At 36.7% G+C, this 13,644-nt stretch overlaps 1 protein-coding gene across 1 annotated transcript in view; it reads left to right on the forward strand.

The window, feature by feature from the left end:
- Positions 1-4,445, forward strand: part of LOC106881730 (60S acidic ribosomal protein P2) — an 8,235-nt gene extending 3,790 nt beyond the window's left edge. The window contains exons 2-4 of the mRNA XM_014932220.2: positions 1,881-2,053; positions 4,086-4,181; positions 4,325-4,445. Coding sequence (XP_014787706.1) covers positions 1,882-2,053; positions 4,086-4,181; positions 4,325-4,395 — 339 coding nt within the window. The 5' untranslated portion in view covers position 1,881 and the 3' untranslated portion in view covers positions 4,396-4,445. The remainder of the gene's footprint in view (positions 1-1,880; positions 2,054-4,085; positions 4,182-4,324) is intronic.
- The last annotated feature ends 9,199 nt before the right edge of the window (positions 4,446-13,644 follow it).

A 13,644-nucleotide genomic window follows, 5' to 3' on the forward strand; every position in this document is an offset into this window, starting at 1 on the left:
CCGTTACGCTAAATGTAAACAAAGCGTAAAAAAGGATAGTTTGAGGTTTCCCATAAACTTGAATGAAATTAAAGCATATTTTGCCATGAATATTATTATGTGCATTAGAAAGTTACCTAGAATAACAAATTACTGGAGTAGTGATGAACCCTTTGGCGACGAATACGTCTCAAGTATAATGACGAGGATACGGTTTTTAAAATTGACTCGATATCTACATGTAATAGACACGACCAGTACACCAGTTCGTGGAAAACCAGACTTTGATCCCTTATTTAAAATAAGACCCCTCATTGACTGTGTTCAAAGCACATATAAAACAGTTTATAGATAAGGATATGGTGGGCTATAAAGGCCGAGTGCGTTTTCAACAGTATATGCCAGGAAAGCGCACAAAATGGGGGATCAAAGTTTGGAAAGGATTTGTGAATCAAATACTGGGTACTGCTCTGGATTTTAATTTTATACTGGCAAAAGAGACAGTAATAAATCCAGTAATGTGCACAACTCTTCTATAATAATATTTTGTTGTATACCCAATTGAATATTAGCTAATAACCCATTTTCTATAGCGATGTTTGAACAAAAATTTAAATAATTTTATATTTTGTTGAATTTACCTGTAATTAAAGTCACTTTGTGACAAAAATTTTGGTATAGAATTGGTTGAGAACCTTTCGTTAATTTATCTTCCAAAAATCACATTAATATGTTGATAAATAAAAAAGTTAGAGTTTAATGAAACCAGCCTAAATTTATGATTATGTTAGAAATTAATTGAAACACATAAGGGGTGTAATTTGGTTAGAAATATGGTAACGAAAGGGTTAAGGGGTTCTAAACAAATGTACATATTAAAATAAAGTTATTCTTAATGTAAGTTAAAATTTGCACTTTCTCGACTACTTTCACTCTTCATAGATTGTGAGTTACTGTTTAAAAGTGCTATATTAACTGGGTGATCCTGCGTACACCAACTGTCCTAATTCAGTTAGGTGCCCGTCTAGACACCAGACAATATATGCATATATCTCAATCAGCTTCTGTGAAAGATTCATTATTGTCAGTCAGAAATTATGTGAGAAAACTTTGCGTTTTTGGAATAGTTTGTGATTGTCATTGAAAGCTCAGAATGTTGGCTTTTACTTGCATGCTACATCATAGAAGTTACATTAGTAGTTATAATATATAAGCATTATAATTGAGGTACACATTGTTGGTACCTAGCTAGAGATTTATAGCACCTGTTATTCAGGAAATGCATTAAAATGTGTAGCTGTTCTGTAAAGGTGTAGGCTCTGTTCATATCGGCTACTTCATTATTTATAATATATGTTGCAATGCTTACAATGATGAGATTGTGAGGTAAGGTTAATCTATTTAGAAGTAAGTTATAGAAATATAGATATCATTAAGTACAGAAAAGTGCTCAAATTTATATTTCTGTTTACTTCAGCTGTCTCCACTACTGCCATTTAACAGATGATGACTTTGATATTGTTCTGAGAGCATGATTAATTTTCTATATTGCTACTTTACCACCGTCTGATGTACTTTTATGGCAAGCAATGTGGAGATTTAACTGTTTACAAAATAAACTGTTCAATTAATAAATAATTGTTCCAAAAACCTCTTAATTTCAATTTACGTTGCACAATAAGAAGCCTAAAATGCATTTTTTGTTCAATTTGTATTAGCTTCAGTTAGTGTGTGTGGCAAATTTTTGCTGCTTTTGTAATTTTTTTCATTAGAGAAGTTCTGTTAGGGTGCATGTAATAGCAAATTAGTATTTAATGTTTTGAAAACCAGGCATCAGATGAGTAAGTGTAACATAAATTTGCCTTATTGATAGGCGTGCATTTTCTTTTATCACATTGCAGAATGCGTTACGTGGCCGCTTATCTCCTTGCCACCCTTGGGGGTGTGAAACAACCAACTGAAGCTGATTTGGAGAAGATTTTAGGCAGCGTTGGTATTGAGGCCGAAGCCGGTAAAATGAAGAAAGTCATCTCACAGCTAAAAGACAAAGACCCAGCTACTCTCATCAAAGAAGGTAATTTTGGCACTGCCACATTTATTTATTTATTGTTCATGTTGCCCTTTACTTTTCTTCTTTTCTTGTCTTGCAAGTTACTTGGTAACTTCTGTTGGCACAAAGGAAAACACCCAATACACCCTGTAAAGGGATGGTCATTAGGCAAGGATTTTGGTTGTTGAAATCGTGCCAAAGGTGGCATAGAGAATTGTGTTGCCCTACGACAGTCGTCTGGCTGGTCAGATCTTGTCAAACTGTCCAACCCATACCAGCGTGAAAAACAGACATTAAATGATTGTGACTTTCTTTTTCTTTAAATTGGGAGTACGTGTGAGTCAACATTACTCATGTGTGCAAACAAAAGGTGGTCATAGAACTCAACCTGTCTTCTGGTTGCTTGAGCTGCTTGGAGGATAAGGTACTAGATAACTACAAACTGGAGTTACCATCATCATCATCATCGTTTAACGTCTGCTTTCCATGCTAGCATGGGTTGGACAATTTGACTAAGGACTGGGGAACCAGATGGCTACACCAGGCTCCAATCTGATTTGGCAGAGTTTCTACAGCTGGATACCATTCCTAACGCCAACCACTCCGAGAGTGATGTGGGTGCTTTTACGTGCCACTGGTGCTCTGGTAACGATCACACTCGGACGGTGCTCTTAGTGCTCCACTAGTACGGGTGCCATCACGATTTCGCAAGCCGAGTTTGATGTTCAATGAAAGTGACGTTGACGTGGGTGCCGGTCTACAAATTTAGTTTGATTTCTATTGCCTCAACAGGTCTTCACAAGCGGAGTTTAGTGTCCAATGAAGGAGTGTTACACATAAGTGGGCTGGCAGAGGCCTTGGATTTTGGTCTCACTTGGCTTGCCGGGTCTTCTCACGCACAGCATATTTCCAAAGGTCTTAGTTACAAGTCATTGCCTTGGTGAGGCCTAATGTTCGGAGTTCATGCTTCACCACCTCATCCCAAGTATTCCTGGGCCTGCCTATTCCACGGGTTCCCTCAACCGCTAGGGTGTGGTACTTTTTCACACAGCTATCCTCATCCATTCTCTCCACATGACCATACCAGCGCAATCGTCTCTCTTGCACTCCACAACTGATGTTTCTTAGGTCCAACTTTTCTCAAGATATTTACACTCTGTCGGGTATGCACACTGGCATTACTCATCCATCGGAGCCTACTGGCTTCTTTCCTTGCAAGCTTACGCATGTCCTCAGTAGTCACGGCCCATGTTTCACTGCCATGTAGCATGGTTGTTCGTACACATGTGTCATGCAGTCTGCCTTTTACTCTCAGTGATAGGCCCTTTGTCGCCAGCAGAGGTAAGAGGTCTCTGAACTTTGCCCAGGCTATTCTTATTCTAGCAGCTACACTTGGTCACCCAGATATTGGAAGCTATCAACTACGTCCAGTTTTTCTCCCTGGAATGAGACTGGTTGTTTTCTGCACATTTTCAGTGTTTATTGCACCTGAACATCTACCACATACAAAAACTAACTTCCCAGTTAGCCTTCCTTTGATATTGCTGCACCTCTTATGTGTCCATAGCTTGCATTGGGTACATCTTATAAAGTTTCTACCTACACCTTTTCTACAGATCGAGCAGGGCCATCTACCTGAAGGGGTGTGTGTTTTGTCTACCTTCCTACTTATTTGGACTTTGGTTTTAGCTAGGTTGACTCTAAGGCCCTTCGATTCTAGTCCCTGCTGCCACACCTGAAACTTCTCCTCTAGTTCTGATAGTGACTCAGCAATTAGTGCAAGGGTATCCTGTGTTGAATTTGGTTTGCATAAAGGTTGGTTTAGGGGGTCTTTACTCAAAGAGAGATGAAAGTTGTGATGGATGTGCAGGTTGTGCCCTTTCGCTAAAAGAGCCTACAAAATTTGTTGCAGTGATATAATATGCTAGTGCCTTCAATTCTATTTCTTGACTGTAGTTCCTTAGAAATATTGTTTCTGAAGTTTCTTGGTCAGTATATTTATTCATAACGACAGTACTTGGATGTGATTGGGTTTTCTTTTTCTATTCTTTCACAGGTCAGCTGAAGCTTGCATCTGTCCCAAGTGGAGGTGGTGCTGCTGTTGCTGCTGCACCTGCTGCCTCTGCTGCAGCACCTGCAGAGAAGGCTGAAGGTGAGAGGCCAAATATTTCCTCTTCATTTATCTTTCCTCTATTTCGCTTTTGCTTTTTATTATTAATATTATTTATATATATACTTCAATTTCATTCTGTATTTTTCTAATATGTATTTTTTTCCTTTAATTCTCCACTACAGAAAAGAAAGAAGAGAAGAAAGAGGAGTCAGAAGAATCAGATGATGACATGGGCTTTGGTCTCTTTGACTAAGGATCATCTATCATTTTTTTTTTCTCCATTAAAGCTTATCATTGTATAAATTCTTGTTTTACTTTTTTATATATATATATATATATATATGATCATTAATGTTTTGTTTCTAGTAGTTGTTGGGGTTGGAACGATGATCTGGATGCAGTCTATCTGAAATTTACACGTAATTTCATTTTGTTGAGTTGCTTTTGTGCTGCAAAGTGTGGATTCATTGGGGACATTGTTAATGCTTAATCAAGAAATATTTTTTCATTTCGCTGCACATTAATCGTTGGAATAATTGAGAATATAAAGCTTATTTTTGCTGTTCTTCATACTTGGATAAATCAACTTCTGTTTGCAGGTCCTGTTTGTGTACGTAAAATTTTGAATTTATTTGGAAAAATAAATGGTTAGTTCAATCGCTGCCTGGTGATATAGTAACATACTATAATATATAAATTATTAGTTGGTAGAATACACAGTATAGCTCTGAAGCAGTGTGGTGTGACATATGGATCTTATATTTGCACCTTGTGATCCTTGGATTATTCAGTGTTGGTAAATTAATGGAATAATTAGTAGGTTGAACTTGAAATGTTAAGTCATGGGTTTGTATCTGCCAGAGATTATTCATCCATTTTGGGATTGGCCTTATTAGCTCATACAAATTATCTTATATCCAGCTGAGTTTACTCCATCCCTGAACAAATACTTGCAGTGCCATGTGTGGAGCTATATCTCATTAATATCTGGAATTCAATTCTTATTCGTGTTAATTTCTCCCATAATTGCAGATTTTGCTCTCTCCAAATAGAATTTGTTTTTGACCAGAAGTGCACTCCTGTCATATATGCATTTTATACTGGCACTAGTCAGGTAGCTTTTGTGGTTTTAGTGGTTGTTTACTCCTGTGCAGATTCACATATGCTTGTGTGTTTTATCTTGGCATAGGTTTTACTGCTGCATGTCCTTTCAAATGCCAGCAACTTACTGTTAGTACTTTAGTGTGTTGTGGCATCAGCACTAGTGAAGTCCACTGCAATACTAATGAGTTTTCTGCTTTGTAACTCACTTGCCTCAATATATTTTGACATTGAATTATGGACTAGTGACTATTGTTAATGATGGTTAAGCAAAATGTTGAGCCTTACCAAACTATGAGGCAGTATATGTAATAGTTCTTACATCAGATTTTGTAGTTGTACTTTTAATTTGTATTAATATTTAAAACATTATTACTCTTGCTGTTATCCACAGGCATTTATAAATTTTAAAAAAAGTACTTCTGATTGCTTCAAACTTGTGGCCACTAGCCCTGATAATACATTGCACTACCTTCAAATAGTTTGCCTATGTGCTCACATTTTAAAAGTAATGAAGACAAGTGTATACAACAGTACTACCTGAAACCTTGAATCTCTTCAGCAATCTAGTACAGTTTCCATCAAACCAGATCCATTATGGAATTATTCTTATGTCATCCATCACTGGACTCTAACCTCAGAAATTCAGTGGAAGTATTTAATCATCTATAATATACAAGCCTATAAAAACTGTTTACCTTGACTCCATTTTATTTCTTGGATTAATAGCTTCCGATCAGATTGTAATAAACAATCACATCATTGAAAGCTCAAAGCTGTGAAATAATGAATGATTAGTTCAAAAACAATTTGATTAAAAAAGCATGTTTTTCCTGTCTGAAAGAAATTGCTGCTGCTTCCTCTAGAGCAGTGCTCCGCAAACTTACATTCTTTTCAAAATTCGGTGGCACACCTGAACTAAAGGTATGGGGAAGGAATAATATTCAGGTTACACTGCAGCTTACCTAGCATCGTCTCATAGCATACTGGTTGTGGAGCACTGCTCTAGATCTGACAGGTAACAAAATTTAGCTTCTTCTGGCAGCTTTCAATACCTTGGCCGTTTTGTTTCAGGAAAATACATCATTACTTTGGTTTGATTCAAAACTCTTAAGCTGCTATTTGTAATAAGCTGAGTGATTGTCTATAGTCTCCAAGATTGTGCAGTACATTTATCAGAAGATAAGTCGTCCCTCAACTTTAAAAGCTCAGTGAACCTATATGGCAATAATTCCAAGCTCTAGCAATTCCATCAGTGGTGGAAGAGCTGAAAGACATTAAGGTAAGGAGAGTGGGGGGAAAGGTAATGCATTCCAACAAGACCATGGAGGGTTTCAGAAAGTTGAAGCATGCATGAGAGCCTAGGACTTGGCAGCTCCACCAAGAGGGCTTATAGTGGAGAAAGTCCAAGGTAAAAGCAATCAGGCTTAATTTGCCAGATACAATAGGATCAGACATTTGAGCAAATACCTTCCTGGTGGGAAACCACAAGTACTCATTTGGAAAACTCACTCCTGTGCACAGTGGTTGACTTGCCACAGAACCATTCTGCCATATTTTTACTGAAGGCCAATGCAGGAAGAGGTACAGTAAGGTCCTTGCAGAAACTGCCAGGTGGGTGGACCTACCAAGAATTAATACCAGTAGGTATTGGATTTCTAAGGAAAGAAGGTCCCTAAAGCAAAAGCAGCTGTCTATTTTGCCTCGAGCTTCTGACTGGGAAAATACAAGTAGATCTGAAAGGAAGACTTATGGTTAATATTTCCCAAACCACCTTTGATTAAGAACACTGAAGTGGTCATATGCCCAAGGCACTGGGTTAGGTCAGGCTTGGCATTTCTCACCAACTGAGAAATGCTAAATACCAGGACTTGGTTGATGAGGCTTTTGTGAAAAGATTATATGCAGGTTTATTCCCTCTACAAGTCAGCTGCACTCATGCTTTGGCCTCAGCAATGTCCTAAAAGCACCACCTGATAGGATGTTAAATTATTTTTTAGTCAAGTTTTGTGATATGGCCTATGAAAATTAAGATGTATCCAGAAATAGATGGTTTATCTGGTATGCTTTCAAGAAATTTATCCAGGTTTCGTTTGAAGGTGATGGGAACCTTCTTTGAATTTGTCTTGGGATAATGTTAAATGGCGCAAAGCCTGTTGAAAAGAAACTTTATTACAGTGAATTTATGTGTTGAGAGCCTGAATTGTGTCTGGCATGTGGCCCCAGCCTTTGATGAATTCTGAATTTAATTCTAAGGTCGTTTAGGTATTGTGCAAATGATGTAGCGTTGGAGAAAAAAATTCAATGCTTTAAGACGATCTCAATAATCAAGATCAGTCATGCCCTTAATTTTTCTTAGAATTTAAAATTTATTTTTACACTGGAAGTGTTCAAGAACGGTCTAAGTTTTACTAAAAGCACAACCACCTTTGTAACGAAACCAATTAGTAAATTTATCTTTATTTTCCTAGATACATAACCTGGTGATTAGAGCATGGAAATATTATTTTACATAGAATCAAAAAAGGAGAAAAAATTAATGTAACTGCGAAGTATGAACCCAGAAACAATAAGAAACCGTGAAAGTAAACGAAGATAACAAAACAGATATTACAACTGAGCAATTAAGAGTCCGTGAAGTTCTGAAAAAGAATTTTAAGGAAACTCTTCGGAGGGCACGAACATGAAAAATTTTTCAGTTTGTGTTATCGAAGCAGAAAAAAATTGTACCAAATTACTTTCTTTGAAGAATGTTAATTACAAAATCTATTACGATTTGTGCATTTCTGTTAATAGAAATAATAAAGTTGCCTATATTTTCTTTTTATTCCGCTAACGTTTTAAATATATTTGGATACACGGTTACATTAATATATATGTATGTATATATAGACACATCTGTAGACAATATTTTACATAAATCGACTTACATTTTTTACCCAAGATAAAAAAAAAATTATGATTATAAGAATATATTTAACGAAATCTCGTTTTCATATAATAGTGCCACGGCATATATATATATATATATATATATTTATAAACGTGTGTATATATTGAGCGAACCACGTGCCTGTTTACTTTATCTCCATCCATAAAACCAGTTTGTGGCACCTTAGATTTTTCTTGTCCTGTAAAGTAAGTTAGTTTTAATTTTCAAAAATCTATAAATACACTCTCACGGATATATTCCACACGTTTGTTACATTAATTTCGTGTTTTGATTTAAATCTATTCCGTATGCAGATATCGTTACGTACGGTTATGAGTGAATAGATATTTACATTTACGCTAACTTGCGGATATAAACTTTTAATTTCCAGTTATGAATATAATATGATTTAAGGATCTGTTACCAAAACTTTAAGTACCAAAAATATAACCGCAAAATGCATTTATTTTCTTTCAGTGAAGCGCCGTTTTGAGAGGCTGTTAAAATAGATATGATTTTTCGGAGTTAATTATATTAAAACTGCGGGAGTAAAAGACTTCGACTGATACAGTGGGTTTGAATCATGAGATGTCACGTTCAAAATAGTGGAATTCGATGAAAGCACTTGCTTTCATCGTTAATGCAAACAAGCACTACATAAAAAATATATTAGTTGTCTATCTCCACGTAACCCCACTTGAACTCATTTCACTGAGTGTGACTATCCTATTTCTTTTGTTGTAATTTAGAGTATTTACTCTATCATTTTCTTATTTGAGACTGTAGGGAAGAGGACAGTTGACTGCTATTTCTAACAAGCAAAGACTCTTACTGGTTCGGAAAACTTCGTTCTGTTATAGTAGGGTTATAGTTCTAGTTTAAGTGTTAATAAAACAAATACATATTAAATATATAATAAACTGTTTAAATTAAACCACCAGTCCTTTGATTGGCAGAATCGTTAGAACGTCAGCGAAAATATCTTCGGTATTTAGTCAAGTTCTTTTTTTTACGTTCTGAGTTCAAATCCTGCCGCGCTCATCATTGCTTTTCACTCAAAGATCTATTAAATAGGTAGTAAGATCAATTTAATATTCTTATAAATCATCCTCAAGGAGGAATGAGATTATAATATATTATTTTGAAGCTTGTAAATATCGTACATAAACAAAGTACAGCTGTCTGAGGGGTGTTTACAGAGAAACTATTATAAAAAAAGAAATATGAACGGAAATGAAGCATCCGATTAGATCAGTCTTGGACAGCCTGCGGGCGGCCCGCGGGACTTACTGAATGGCACACCCAACGAAAAATTACCTTGAATGTTTTAGCAGCGTGAACCACGTCTTATGTAGCTTGCTTCTCGAAAACGGTTGTTCGTGCCAGAATTAGAGGGACAGCCACTGAGATGAATCGGACTCCACAAATCTTGGATTATTATTTCTCCGAATGCTTTAGTAGTATTATAGAGTAGGTTGTGTATACTTCATCTACTGTCAGAGCACCACGGTTAGGCTTCACTGTACCATGTTGGCACAGACTAGCAGTCGATTGAATCGGCTCCAGTACTTGATTGGTAATTCTATTTTTATTAACCCCAGAAGAAAGGGTGGGGGAAAGAAAAATATATGCCTATGTAAATAAAGAAGGAAAGAATAAGAGTGCTAGGAAAATAAAGGAAATAAAAAGGATTACATCCAGAATTGTGATTGGTCTTTTAAATAAATGAATAAATATATATTAATATTTCTACAATACAATATTATAGATCCATTTTTGCTAATGGTTTCGCCCATGAGTGTTAGGGGAAAACCCAATCACGGTGCTCGTCAGAAAAGCTGGTAGGAAAAAATTGGCTTTTTAAACAATTTCCTCTGTCGAGTTCTACACAAGGATGTTAATTTAAACACATGCACACACACATAGCTACATGCTCACCACACAGATATTGATAAAGGACACATTGCACGAACAGATACATATACACACAACACAAACATTGGTGCATAGACATCACACAGATATGTACATACAAGCAAACCACATGGACATAAAGATAAATACATACAACAAGATACATGCACACATCTCAATAGATAAAGGTATGGATATATAAACTTAGATTAGAAAGAAATCTTTTTTTTTTAATTTTAATATTAGTGCTTTACATTTTCTACATATGTGTGACAGTAAGATTTATGAAATAAATTGAAGTAATAATGTTTGCTTTTATTAGCATATAAAATGTAAGCTGTTGACTGGAGAACACTCTAAACCTGTACAGAGAGTGGACTTTTAGCAATAATGTATTGCCAGAATGTTTACAATCTGTTCACTGCACTTCTAAAATTTTCGCAACTTGTTAAGCTACCCAAATTCTAACTACAGGAGCTATACAAAAAAAAAAAAAATATTTCCAATATCAGCAATAAATAAATATTGCTCAAGGCTAATACAAAAAGCCTCAGGATATGAATTCAAACTGCATCCAGTAATGGGACCCTGGCTCAGGAGTTTCGGTGTTTTGAGGAATGTAGAACCACCTTAACCACTATTGTTCCTAGGTCTACCCTGACCCAGAGTAGTACTACTTGCCAGGGTTCCAACTTTGGGTTGAATAAATAACACGTAACCACCCAAGCCAGAGTACAGTGAAGTCATGGAATGCAGCATAATGGTATGAACTATTTCAACAGCAAACCACCAGTGCCCATCTGCAGCAGAACCTTCCAAGCATGCACCAGCCTGATCAGCCACAGATGCACCATGACCCATCTTCTCCTGCATGATGTCCTTGGTCATCATCAACAGTAAATATTACTATATTTGATATACCAGCAGTAACCGGACTCTGGTGGAACTGCACTGTATTGTAGAGAAGAGAAGGACAGTTACAGAGCAAGAAGGTGGAATGATAGGGATTTATATAAACAAAGCGAAATCATGATGGCACCTGTGCCCAGCGTCGCCTTTCTGGCACTTGTGCCCATGGCATGTGTAAGGACTTTCGAGCGAGATCATTGCCTGTGCCCCTGGACTGGCTGTTGTGCAGGTGGCACATAAAATACACCATTTTGAGCGTGGCCGTTGCCAGTACCGCCTGACTGGCCTTCGTGCGGGTGGCAAGTAAAAGCACACACTACACTCTCTGAGTGGTTGGCATTAGGAAGGGCATCCAGCTGTAGAAACTCTGCCAAATCAGATTGGAGCCTGGTGTAGCCATCTGGTTTCACCAATCCTCAGTCAAATCGTCCAACCCATGCTAGCATGGAAAGCGGACGTTAAACGATGATGATAATTCCATATATACATATGAACACCCATGTGCATTTCCTCACTCTCATCACAGCTAATGAGTTGTACCAATCTTCAAAATATGATATTGTTTTCAAATTTTGATACAAGGCCAGTAATTTCAGTGTAGTGGGTGAGTCAATTACATCAACCCCCATACTTAAATGGTACTTATTTTATCGACCACAAAAGGATGAAAGACAAAGTCAACTTTGGTGGAATTTGAACTCAGAATGTAAAGACAAACGAAATTATACTAATCATTTTTTCCAGCTTGCCACCGCTTTCTAGATATAAGTTTGGGGGAGGGGTTAAGTCAATTACATTGTGCCAATGTACTTATTTTATCAACTCTGAAAGGATGAAAGGCAAAGTCAACCTTGGAAGAATTTTAACCCAGAACATAAAGACAGATGAAATACCACTAAGCATTTTGCTTAGCATGCTAACTATTCTACCAGCTCACACAGCCTTTCTTCTGATTGTAATATTAAAAAAGTAAATTTTAAGCAGCAAACTAGTGATTAGTTTTCTCTTCAAAACCTTATATAGTTAGTTGAATTACTGGCTGAATAAGTGCAGGTAAGCAGAGTCAATTGATTATGTGGCATGATTAACATTATAACTTCCCCAATGGATCTCTGTTCAGCATCTAATAAAATGTCAACAACTTATCAAAATAAAACATTTATCAACCAGATCCAGTTCATTACTGCTTATAAGCAAAACAACATTTAAGCATTAAACTGTAATTGATATTCAACTATTAATTAGTAATTAAAGCATATATTACTTTGAAATAATAAATTTATTGCAACATAAACGATATCCATTAATCTGTTTCAGGTTTTTCAGAATGAATCTTGAAACCAGGCGGGACATTTTGCGTTGTTATTATGCATCAAGGAATTCTCCTGTTGCTGCCCTTCGTTTATACAAAAAAGAAAAGGGATTAAAGCATGACCCTTGTGATCCAACGACTGTTACTAAACTTGTTAAACGTTTTGAAGAAACTTACACTCTCATGGATAAGCCAAAATCTGGTCGCAAATCATTGGCGGATGAACGGAGAAGCTTGATTGAAGATGCAAAAACATATCTGCAAACAACATCCATACGTGCTATTGCTGCAGCTACTGGAATTCCAAAATCATCAGTTTACCGTTTACTGAGAAATGATCCCGAGTTGTATCCTTATAAAATGTCACTGGTAGAAGAGCTCAATGAGTGGGACAAACCCAAACGCCTTGTCTTTGCCAATTGGCTTCAGGAAAATGTCCATTTGATCTCACGCATTCTTTGGAGTGATGAAGCCCACTTTTATCTTGATGGGAGAATTATTCGCCATAACTGCAGAATCTGGAGTCGACACAAAACAGAAAATGATTTAGAACTGTCTTTGAATGGTCCCAGACTAACTCTGTGGATGGGATTCACATCTGAATTTGCGCTGGAACCATTCATCTTTGACGAAAATGAACACATCAATGCTGATAATTATCTGGCTATGTTGCAACAGCATGTGCGACCTCAACTTGTTAGAAAAGGTAAACTTTCTCAGACAATTTTCATGCAAGATGATGCACCAGCACATTTTGCACCAGCCGTAAAAGATTTTCTCATTAACACTTTCACTGCGGAACGCGTGATTTCTCCTGGCTGTTCTAATGAATGGCCACCACGATCCCCTGACATAATACCAGTAGACTATTGGTTTTGGGGGTGTCTAAGATCTAAAATTTTTCATAATAACTGTCCAACAACTCTGTTTGAAATGAAATGCAAAATCATAGAAGCATGTAATAATTTCACTATAGAAGACTTTTCAGCTGCTGTTGCTAATCTACCAAAGCGTGTTGAGCACTTAATACAAGCTGCAGGTGGGCATATTGATCATATTGTATAGCTGGACATATCAATCAATGTGTTTATATTTCTCTAATGTACATATATATATACTTTATTATTAAAGCTGCAAAAATATCACAAAATATTGCTACTCAGAGTTTTATGATTCTGTTCATCAAGCAGTTGTGATCCATTCTTGATCATAACTGCTTGATGAACAGGAAAGTGAAACTCTGAGTAGCAGTTTTTTGTGATGTTGCAGCTTTAATAACAGAGCATATTACTCTACCTCCAGTATTCGAGTACTATTTTTTTCCACCTTGTTTC

This window comes from Octopus bimaculoides, chromosome 6 (genome assembly GCF_001194135.2).
Source record: "Octopus bimaculoides isolate UCB-OBI-ISO-001 chromosome 6, ASM119413v2, whole genome shotgun sequence".
NCBI lineage: Eukaryota > Metazoa > Mollusca > Cephalopoda > Octopoda > Octopodidae > Octopus > Octopus bimaculoides.